We start from the raw sequence: 12,268 nt of genomic DNA on the forward strand, positions 1-12,268 counted from the left end.
TAAAGACTTCTATATGGTCATTCTGTACTGAGAATGTATTCATATATTACTTATCAAATAGAAATAAACCACTAAATAAACTAAATGTCATTTCCTTTACACTTGCACCATTTTACCACTTACTCTCGATCTGTTTTTCTTAACTTTTTCCCCCCAGCATATCATTAATGTATGTCCAGAGTTGAAAGTACTACAACAAAAATGAGAAGTTATACAAACAAACCCCCCAAATCACTAATAATCTCACCCCTCAGATAAACACTAGTATCACTTTGGTAAAAGAGCAAAGGGTAACCAAATGAACATACTATCTATGCGGTTTTGTGCCCCGAGTTTTTCATTTCGCATTATTTTGAGAGCTTTCCCCCATGGCATTATTTATTCTTCAGAAACATGACATTCCATAAATGTACGATCTTCCATCACATGGATGTACCTACTGGACATTTAGGTTGTTTCCAACTTTCTCTCTGTTAGATATAAGGCAACAGTAATTATTCACTGAACATACTCTTCAGTATTTCTGATTATTTCCTTCTGGAGATTATGGAATATCTACATATGGATTTGCTGGAGGAAAGATTGTAGCCCTTAACACCTCTGAATATATTGCCAAGGTTACACCAATTTATATTCTGCCCAGCAGGATGTAAAAGTTCTAATTTCATCCTATTTTTTGCTATCACTATTTTACTATCGTTTTTAACCTTACAAATTTGCTAATGGGGGAAAGCTGTCTAATTGTTTTTTTTCAATTTGCATTTTTTCAAAAATGCATATATTTGGTTATCAGTAAGAAATATTTTTGTATGCGGTTTTGACTTTTTTTCCTTTAGATTTTCCACTAGGATATTTATCATGTTCTTATTCCTCTATGATATGGGTGTATGTTTGTGTGTGTACTGAGTGCTGACTTACATACACACATACCATGCGCACTTGTTACCTTACACGGATACAAACACAAACACACATATTTAAGATATTACTCTTATAACTCTTTGTTGTATATGTTATCAATATTTGTCTGAGATCTGCCTTTTTTTATTTATATGCTTTATGCAAAAATAACATTTTAATTTTTAATAACATTTAATTTTAATAACACTTTAATATAAATCTTTCCTTTGATTTTATGTGTTTGCTTTCCTAACTTCTCATATTTGTGTTTTGAGAATTTACTTTTCAATGTATCTCAGGTTGTTGGGAAGCTTAGAAGGAGACGTGATAAGCACAACAAAATTCTGTTTCTGGGGAGAGTTCACTAAATATATTTTCTTTCAAATAAAACTCAAGAATATTAATAAAATAAATGCAGAGAATATGAGAAGCTGTCACCACACTTCCTAGATGAAATAAATCAGTGTTCAGTTTCTTGCTGCTGGAAGAGACAAGTTCAAGTGATAAGCTGGTATCTGACTAATCAGGTTAGTGTTCACTGGAGGTTTAAACAGAATCTGCCAGTCACAAGGTCACAGCCAGGGACAGGACTGCTCACCCTGAGGCAAAGTCATCAGGAACCCAGTCTAAGAGATCACACACCCAACTTCCTGAACAGGAATTGCTGGTCATGTCAAACCAGGACGCATGTTGAACTCCATGGGTATAACTGCTTAAATGTGACCAGTAGAAGGAGTCCACCACTTCATCTGCTTCTTCCAAATACATCAAATCTCAGCTATTATAAGACCAGTTAGATAAAGCCCTTTTTAAAAAAAAGTTTTCCTGCCTTCGATTTTTCTCAACTTTTTATTATGGAAAAATCCAAATACATAAAAAAGCGGAGAGAATAGTAGAATGAGCCTCCTCCTACTCAATATTCTTCTTATCCAAATTTAGCAATTATCAGCTCATGGCCCATCTTGCTTTATCTACTCCTCCCTTCCCCCCAACTACCCCCACCCCCAGATTATATGGAAGCAAATCCCAAATATCCTTCATTTCCTCTGTAAATATTTCAGTATGAGATAAGGTCTTTGAAGGATATTATTTCTTATTTAAATCATTCATTGCTGCTATATTTGCCAGGAAGCATCAAGGTCCAATCCTCATACAGAGTTCTTTTGTTTCTTTTGTGTTTCTCATCCCCGCGCAGTCTGACTGCTGCTCCCCTGGCTCTGTTCTTGCTCAGGGCAAGTGCCTTCCGGTTGCCCAACTCAAGGCAAACTTTACTGTACCTACGGGCCCTCCTCCACAGTAACCCTACCACACCCTCCTACCGGAAGCTCTTTCTCTCCTTAGATCTAGGACAGGACTCTCACTCTGATGACTCACTCTCAGTCTCTCTCTCAACCACTCTCTTCCTCTGTGTCTCTGTCTCTGTCTCTGCTTCTCTTTCCATCCCTCTTTCTCTGTCTTTTTCCTTTGGAGACTTTTATGATTAAAAAGATGCCACCATATTCAGGAAAAAAAGATAAGCAAAAGAAAGACAGAATGTCTCACGTGTTCTCCCTGTCCTTTGATATTGAATGACATTCACTCATGACCCTGACTTAGAGGCTTCTCAGACATTTCTGCAGCTCCACACTGCCACCCATCACAACGAGCCATGAACTGCCAAGCCAACAAAGGCCAATTTCTTCTCAGCTTAGAAGCCAAAATGCTTAAGATATTCTCTCTCTCCTTTTTACTGCCTTTGCAAATAATTTTTTTCCCAATGGCTGAAATCCATTACAACTACACAAGACACTCAATGGACTACTTTTATTTAAGGTGGAAATGAAAAGCACCTTAAGCAGAGCACATACAGAAAATCAGTTTTACCTCATCAAAGACCTTGGAAACGACATGCTTGTCGAGGATGGGGACGTAGGTGGGGTTGTGGGGGACCGCTGTCACTGACAAAGCATCCATGATGGTGAGCTTCTTGGCGGCCAAGCCATGGGTCTTGAGCCAGTCTGCTGAAGACATCTCTGAAGAACTAAGAACACAAGACTCTGACGTTTTAAAACTTCAATCAAACAAAAACATAACAAAGCTGTTCTAGGAAAACTTCAAGTACTCACTCTTGGTCAGAAACTTGGCTTCCTTCTCGGGTCAATCTCTCTAATGTCTTGTCATCGGGAAACTCATCTGTCAGCAGGAGGCCCATTTCTGTGGAAAGGGAAATAGCGGCTGTATGATTTCCTCATCTGTGAGGTTCATATCACAATACAGACCACTCCACACTTATCTCTGAGTTCAGCTGTGACTGAGGGCCAATAAATGGACGATATTTTGGAGAACACCGATCTGTCAGCACGGGTTCTCAGGCAAGATTCATTCGCAGTTGACACTAAAGACCAGCGTGTGGGTGAGCAGGGTGCTACTCTTGTTTCCCTCATCTGCCACACCCCATACCAACTGAGATCTCTCCCCATGGAAGGATGAGACACACTCCTCCTCTCTCTCTCCAGAAAACACCTTTAACATGTTAAACAAGAACACCACCTACCACTGATCGTTCAGAGTCGCCCTCATTAGACTCCCCCTTAATTACACAGGAGAGCCTTGCTCATTTCAGTTTTTGACAGTTCCCCCTTACCCACCCATAATTCCTCAGCTCTGTGTGGAAGACTGAAATCCCTATTAGGTCCTGTTTAGTTGTAGGTTCAGATTTTCACATTACTATTTAGAGTTTTATGTGTATATCCTTACATAAGCTTGGATTTATAGATGAAAGGAGTATTAGCCAGTAGAATCAGCAGCATCTAGACGGAGGGGTGTTTGGGAGAGACCTGGTTAAATGCCTGAGAAATCATACTCTAATCATCAGATGACAAGCCCTTTAAAGGACAGTGCGTGTAGCAGACGTAGGAGAGACGGCAGGTTAACTGAAACTGAGGAAAAGCCATCACACCAGTCAGCACTGAAGAACACAAGGTTTGATTAAGCTATGACCCATAACAACAGGAGCAAATTTGTCATTCAGGTGCTTCCTACTGCTTAGGGGATTGAGTGTGTGTGTGTGTGTGTGTGTGTGTGTGTGTGTTTAGCTGGGGCTGATTATTTATCAACTCTTTGAAACGTAGGGAAAAGTACTACAGGAATTAAATGTCTAGAACTTTCCTATTTTAAGAATAATGATCTTTATCAATAGTAATAAAAATTGAGTGGAAAAATCATATTTTCCTCACATTTAGCCGCCAAAAGGCTGACAATATGGATCAGAGAGGGGCTCATCCGATGGCGCCTCTTGTGAATGAAGGGAAGAAAATAAACCAGCCATGAAGTATTAGGTTTTACAATTCAAACCATGGCGTGGTGGCAGGCATTACCACCAGCACCGCAGTTATGTGAGAGCCGCGGTGTGTTGAACCACTCAGGCACGACAGAGGCACGTCTGGCCCTAAGGAAATCCAGTTCACTAAAGGAAGCAGACCTAATTTACCAGGGAGCCCTTTGAAGGGGAATAAATTTGGACTCACTTAAAAATGGTTTGTTTCCCCTCAAAGTATCTCTCCCCAGCTCTTCTAGGAGCAGACACACTGGGCTCAGGGGGGACAGCCTGGGCTTCCTGACACAGAGACCCTCGTTGGCTTGCCTTCGTCACTTGGCATGTTCCTGCCGGCATCAGATGGGCCATCCTTCCTCCCACTGCAAGCTGAGCTCCTAAGGGCAGACATCTGACTTCTGAGCAGGCTGGTTTTGGTTGGTTCTGTGGGTAACACAGGGAGAAGGGTTAAAGAAATTTGGCATGGAAGGAGGTACTTGATGAGATGCAAATATCTCCTTGGACCCTATTTTAAAAAAAAGCCGGTTCAGTTTCCCAAGCCTCGAGGGATAGTTCTGTCACCAAGGAAATGCTGCAGTAAGGGCTTATGCCACTGATCTGAGCTCCAGCTCCACCCCTCTTGGACAGAAACCTGCTTCCAAGCTCATTCAGGTTGTCGGCAGAATTTATTTCCTTGCAGTTGCAGGTCCGAGGTCCTGTTTCCTTGCTGGCTGTCAATCGGGGGCTGGGGTGGGGGGGAGGCCTGACAGCTCCTTAAGCACCCACATTCCTACTCACTGGCCCCCTCCACCTTCAAGCCAGCAATGGCACACTCATTCCCCTGGGGCTCCAAGTCTCTCTAACTTCCTCTTCTGCCACCAGCTGGAAAAAGCCCTTGCTGTTAGGGGCTCCTGTGAGTACACCGGGCTCTCCCAGACAACCCTGGCTTGGGGCCACATAACACATCCACGGAAGTGATGCCTTATCATATTCCCAGGTTGCGGGGTTTAGAGTGGGACGTCATCGGAAGACCGTTTAAGAGACTCTGCCAACCTCAGTTGCTGTCCAGACCTTTGTATTATTTTCTACCCTCTGTTGAGTCCCTTCAACTAGCAAGTAGACACTTAGCAAATACTGACATTTAATCCTGTGTGCTCTAGAGGATAATGACTTTGCACCAAAACATGCCGATTACTTTTCCTACATGATCACAGAAACCGCACTAATTGTAAAAGTGTTCTGTACTTCACAATCCAGAAGCCTTATGTATACCCCAAGGCTTTATGTCATATTCATAAATGAAATGCGTCCTATTTTCTACAAGAAGGGACTTATCCTCTCTTACAAGAAATTAGATAATTAGTGTGAAAATTAGCTAATGATCTGCAAATTGTCTGTCTTATGCACAGAAAGGTAAGGAGTGTGCTATGTGCTATTCCTTGCTTTTCTAGGCAACAAATAGGATGATTCCTATTTTGGTTGCCTCTATAACAAAGAATTAAGAAGGATAAATTTTCTTGGGAGCTACAGTCTGTGAGCAAGAGAGACAAATGATACATACAGGAGAGCTGAACTCCTGCCCCTGACTACACGGGCAAGCCACCTTGATCAAAATCATTGGGCAAAAACAAGAGGTGTGTCAAAATGAAAGTGAATTTAGCCCCAAAAGTCCCCAAGCACAAAAACTGTACTATTCGCAAACTCTGCAAACAATGAATAAAGACATTTACCTGGCAGTGGATTCAAGCATTTAACTACTCCCCCGGCTCTGTACAGTCAGTCCCCACATTTCATCACTCTACCACATTAAAAATTGAAATGGAATAAAAATTCAGTACAGGGATGCCTTAGATTTTGGGAATCTAAGGGAAATGGTAGAAGCGACAAAAGGCCATTAGAACGTTCAGGACGAACAGCAAGCAGCATTTCTAGCAAAACTCAGGTTTACTGGAATGGGCGGGCAGAACTCAGAGAAGGGATGCTGCCATACAAGTGGCCAGTATGGGAATCCTCTTTGTCCCCATTGGCCCAAGATATTCTTCCCTTGACCAGAGGTATCAGAACAAGTAGACAGATCATACAAGAGACCAAGCTACAGCAAACAGCTCTGGGTTCTTATGGGTTTGAGGCTCTCCTCTCCTGCCCAGAGACACAGGGACCCTCAAGAGACTGTGTGTGTGATGGGGGAAGCCACCACTACCCCCTCTGCCAGCACTGAGAGACATCTAGCATTCTGGCTCTCTCAGGCAGCACCAGCAGGGACCAGGAGGAGCCCCAGTGACACCAGAAAATCAAGCATCAAAATAATACCATGAAGGCTGTGAAAAGGAAATTGCCATTGGAACCGGAGCTCATAAAAGCAGGCCAAGGCCTATGTGCTAACTTTAAACAGGACAACTACTTCCTAAAATGAAAAGACTTAAATAGCACCCAGGGTCCCTAACATAACAGACAAAATGCTCAGGATACTGTAAGAAAATCACCTATCGTATCAAGAACCAATAAAATCACACTTTAATTAAGAAAAAGCAATCAAATGGTGCCAGTACCATAATGAATCACAAGTTGAAATTATCTGACAAGGATTTCAGAGAAGCCATTAGAAAAACGCTTCAACGATTAATTATGAATTTTCTTCAAACAAATGAACAATCAGAAAATCTCAGCTAAGAAACGAAGTTATAAACATTTCTAGGTGAAAACTGCAGAACTGAAAAATAAAGCAACAGAAACAAAAAACTTGTTCAATGAACTCAGTAGCAGAGTGAAAATGACAGAAATACAATGAAAAAAGACACAGAGCCTTAGGGATCTGTAGAATAATAACAAAATATCCGCCATTCATATCTTCCAAGTCCCAAAAGGACAAGGAGAAAAAAAAGTGGGACTGGGAGACCACTCGAAAAAACAATAGTTGAAAACTTCCCCAATTTGGCAGAAGACATAACACATGGATCAAGAAGCTGAGCAGATCCCAAACAGAATAAACCCGAAGAAATCCATGCCAAGATGCATTATAGTTAAACATTTGAAAATTAGAGACCAAAAAATCTTGAAAGCAGCTGGGGAGAAAGGATGCATTACATAGAGAGAAGCACCAACTCAAACCACAGCAGATTTCTCACTTACAGGGCAGGAGGCCCAAGGAAGAGGCACATTTTCCAACTACAGAAAGGAAAGAACAATCACCTGCAAATTCTGAATATGGCAAAAGTGTCCTTCAGGAATGAAGAGAAAATAAAAACATCCCCAGACGAAGAAAAAGTAAAAAATAATTGTGGGCGGCAGATCTATCCTTTAAGACTAAACACAGGAAGTTCTTCAAACAGAAAGGAAATGATAAAAGAAGGAATTTGGGGGAATCAGAAAGGAAGAAAAAAAAAGAGAGCAAAAATACAGTAAATGCAATCGATTACACTTTCCTCATGAGATTTATAAACCATATTTGATGATTTTAATAAAAATTATAGCACCACCTGATACTTAAGACAATGATATTTAAAACTGGGGAAGGTAAAGAAACCTAAATTGAATTAAGATTTCCAAACTCACATAAAATGGTAAAATGTTGATACCAGAAGACTGTTAAAAGTCACATACATACGCTGTTATACCCAGAGAAACCATTACAAAACCATACAAAGAGTTACACTCAAAAGCACTGCAAATAAACCAAAACTATACACTGAGACCAAGTAGGAGATATGCCAGACATACAAGCCTGCTCCAACATTTGAAAGCAATCAGTGTAATCTACCATATCAGCAGATTAAAGAATAAAAATCAGATGATGTATCAACTGACACAGAAAAAGCATTTGACAAAATCCAGTACTCAATTCATGATAAAAACTCTCAGAAAACTGGGAATGAGAGGAACTTCCTCAACTTGATAAAGAATATCTATAAAAAAAACTATAGCTAAAATCATACTTATGGTGAAAGACTAAATATCTTTTCCCCTTAAGACCAGGAGAAAGGCAAGGATGCCCGGTCTCATCACTCTTATGAAGCACAGTGCTGGAAGTTCCAGCTTCTGCAACAAGGCAAGAAAAAGAAATAAAGCCAGAAAGACTGGAAAGGAAGACAACGTTGTCCCAACTTGCAGATAACATATTGTCCACGCGGAAAATCGTAAGGAATACACACATACACCCCCCAAACCAACCAACCAACCAAAATACAAAAAAACAAAAAAAAATTCCTAGAACCACTAAATGAGTTCTGTAAGATTTTCAGTTATGGGATCAACACACAAAATCAATCTCATTTTGATATACTAACAATGAGCATATGGAAACCTATATTTAAAAACCAATACCATTTATAATTATTCCACATAAAATGAAATAATTAGGTATACACTTAACAAAACCTGTATAGGAGGCATAAGCTGAAAATGCTGCTGTAAGACATCAAAGAAGACTTAAATATACGGTCACATTCATGGGTCATGTTCCTGGGTAATGGCACATTCAGAGGCTGGATGAATCAACATCGTAGAGATGTCAGTTGTTCTCAGATTGACCTATAGGTTTAATTCATTTCCAACTGAAATCTCAGAGAGGCTTTTTAATAAACATAGACAAATATATTCTAAAATTTAAGCATAAATTTCAGGCCCTCAAATAGCTAAAATAATTTTGCAAAAGAAAAATAAAGTTGGAAGAATATTAAAGCTTACCATGCAGCTGCATTAATCAAGACATTGTATCGGTGGAGAGATATACACATAGGTCAATGAAACAAAACTTGCAATCCAGATTTAACCCACAATGATACGCCCAAATGATTTTTCACAAAGATGCAAAATTAATTCAATGGACTAAGTATAGCCTTTCCAACAAAAGGTGCTGAAGCAACAGGTATAGGTTAAAAAAGAAAAAAGAAAAAGAACCTTGATCTAAACCTCACACCTCATACAAAATTAACTCAAGTGGATCATGGGCTTCAATGTAAAATATAAAACTACAAAAATTGTAGGAAGAAAACGTAAAAGCAAACTTCAGGAGTTCGGACTAGGGAAAGAGTTCTGAGATTTGACACCAAATGCATTATCCATAAAAGGGAAGAGTGATAAACTGGATCTTATCAAAATTAAAAGTTTTTGCTTGGCAGAAGACTCTAATTAGAGGATGAAAAGACAAACTGCAGAACAGTTAAAATAAAAAATAGCGACAATCAGTACCAGGTTCTGGTGAGAATGTGGGGAAACTGAATCACTCATTCATTGCTGTGATAATGAAAAATGGCACACCACTCTGGCAAATAGTTTGGCAGTTCCTCATAAAACTAAACATTCAATTACTATATGACCCAGTAATTGCATTCCTGGGCATTTATCTTAAAGAAATGAAAAAATTATGTTTGCATAAATATTTATAACTGCTTTCTTTGTAACAGTCCCATAACTGGAAACAGCCCAGATGTGTCCTTCAGCAGATGAATGGTTAAACCAAGTCTGGTCCATCCATATCACAGGATACTACTCAGCAATGAAAAGGAATGAACTGTTGATACCTGCAAAAAATTTTGGATGAATCCCCAGGAAAATAAGCTGAGTGAAAAAAGCCAAACCCCAGAGGTTATATACTGTATGATTCTATTTATATAACATTTTGAAATTAACATATCTTAGAAATGGAGAACTCAGTGGTTCCCAAGGGTTGGGAGGGAGATGGGTGTGAGCATAAAAGAGCAATGCAGGGGATCCCTGTGGTGATGGAAATATTCTGTATCTTGACTGTGGTAGTGGAAATAAGAAACCACATGTGATAAAAAAAAATCATATAGAAATACACACACACACACATACAAATGAACACATGTAAAGCTGGGACAATCTGAGTAAGATCACAGGTTGTATCAATGTCATTATCCTAGCTGAAAAATTGGACTTTTTTTCCCCCCAAGATGTCACATTTAGGGAAACTAGGTAAAGAGTAGGTATATGGGATCTCTTTGTACTATTTCTCACAACTGCTTGTGAATATACAATGAAAATTTCAATTAAAAAAAAAACCAGGATTGGTCTTCTTTTAAAATACTATGTGGCTTTGGTTTTGTTCTAACTTCTTGCATTGAAGGAAAACCAGTAATGAGATTTAGGCCATTTTGTTCACTGATACCTGCGTGGAGAACTTTCTTTTTCTGAATCTTTTGACTTGAAAGGTCCTCTATTACTTTCGACATATTTGGGGATGACATTCGTGTTGATTCGACATCAGAATGAGGTTTTGCACATTTTTCTGGGGTTGAAGCCATAGAAAAGATTTCTTTTTGATGCCTGTTTTGATTTAGATAAAAAGTAGACAAAGAAGAGGAAAAGAGACAAAAAGGAGAGGGAAACAAAATTTTCATCAAGAAGGCAGAGTTAGATCAATACAATCGTGCTGAATGCTGCAAACTTAAGGAAGTGAGCCTCTCCCCTTATATTTAGTTAACAGAAGAATAGCCATTTATGCCTGCTCCCCGCAGAAGGGTGGACAGGAGCCCAGCCCTGGAGTCATTAGATACGGCTCACATCGCAGCTCTGTTCCTGCCCAGCCACGTGACTAAGTGAAGTCACTCAGTCCTCTCTAAACTTTGTCACGCTCCTCATCTATGAACTGCAGGAAATGTCAGCTGGGCACTGACAGAATGGAGCTGATGTGAGGATTAACACAGAGAGCCTGCTGTAAACCAGAAAGCATTACACAAACCTTTTTTCTCTAACCAAAGAGTTGAAGAGCTTGCTCTTATAAAAGCCAGGGAAACCCCAGCCTTAGACCCCCCCGCCAGCACCAGATCATGGTGAGCCATTCTGGTGAAGATCTCGGGCCAGGAGGGATCCCCAAAACGCCTGAGTATTTTCCCAGACATGCCTTCTCCGAAGCTTTGAAGCTCTGAACATAGCAGCCACAGGAAGGACTTTCCAGAACAATCTCCTGTTCCAACACTGGAAAGCACGCCATCCTCCCTTCACCCCGCACCCCCATGCCTACCCACCCAGTGTTCCCTAATCCTTTGTGCGTGCATCCTGTGACAAGGGACCAGGCTTACATTATCTGTGCATCCCAGTTCACCTGGTGCATGATTTGCACTCAATGAATGTTTGAAAAAAGAAAGAAGGGAGAGGAGATCTGGGGTCTATAACATTTTTTTCACCTGGTGGAAAGCTCGAACAAAGCGATTTGTTTTCAATTATAGCTAAGTGGGTGAATTAACTTTTCCTAATGATACGGAAGTTACCCAGGATATATGGAAATATGATATTTGTAGAATGAGGCCCTGCATTTTACTCTTTCCTTTATATTAATTCAGAGCTCTTATTATGTGCCAGGCACGCCTTCATTTAATCCACCCAACAACCCCATGACTACCATTATTCCCATTATAGATGAAACCCAGGCTCAGTGAGGTTAAGTAACTTGCCCAAAGTTAGCTAACATGTAATGGTGGGAAGCCTGGATTAAAACACTCCTCTGCATAACTCTAGAACCTGCCCCTTCCAGCCCCCAAAATATATAAGTATATGTATATAAAACCACGAATACATTTACTAGTCAATCAGTAGCAGATACAGTCAACTGACCACGCCAACTTCCATGCAACAGCTTGTTATTTTGTCCCGGGGTATTTTAGTTTGATTAAGCAAGGGGAAGAAGACAGGTAAGGCACTGGCTGAGAGAACAGAGAAGGCAAGTTACACTGATATGCTGCCCACTTACTGATTCTTAGTTTATTTGCTCAAAATCTCCAGATTTAGATGTATCTGAGCTTTCCCAAACAAATATTTTTTTAAAAAATAGTGTTGTAACATCTCACAAGAGATGCCTGGTATAACACTTATCTCTGTTTACTGGTTCCATGCTCATGCCCTGTGCCCACACACATTAAATGCTTAATTTGCTAACAGGAAGACAGTACGTTTCAGAGAAGATAAAATCCTGATTAATATGTATTCTCAACTTCTTTCCATCTTGTTATCACTCTTTTAAATAAAAAGACATCTTCTTTTTAGGGTATTTATAGGAAGCTGGCACACTTGATTATCTGTACAATGTGAAATCATTTAAATAAGATGACATTACATTTT

General features: G+C 39.9%; 1 protein-coding gene across 1 annotated transcript in view; it reads right to left on the minus strand.

Moving 5' to 3' along the window:
- The window catches only part of VWA3B (von Willebrand factor A domain containing 3B), a 122,905-nt gene that overhangs the window by 37,984 nt on the left and 72,653 nt on the right, over positions 1-12,268 (minus strand). Inside the window, 4 exon segments of the mRNA XM_032469556.1 lie at positions 2,764-2,920; positions 3,006-3,093; positions 4,523-4,636; positions 10,320-10,477. Coding sequence (XP_032325447.1) covers positions 2,764-2,920; positions 3,006-3,093; positions 4,523-4,636; positions 10,320-10,477 — 517 coding nt within the window.

The sequence above is a fragment of the Camelus ferus genome, chromosome 28 (genome assembly GCF_009834535.1).
Source record: "Camelus ferus isolate YT-003-E chromosome 28, BCGSAC_Cfer_1.0, whole genome shotgun sequence".
NCBI classification, from domain to species: domain Eukaryota; kingdom Metazoa; phylum Chordata; class Mammalia; order Artiodactyla; family Camelidae; genus Camelus; species Camelus ferus.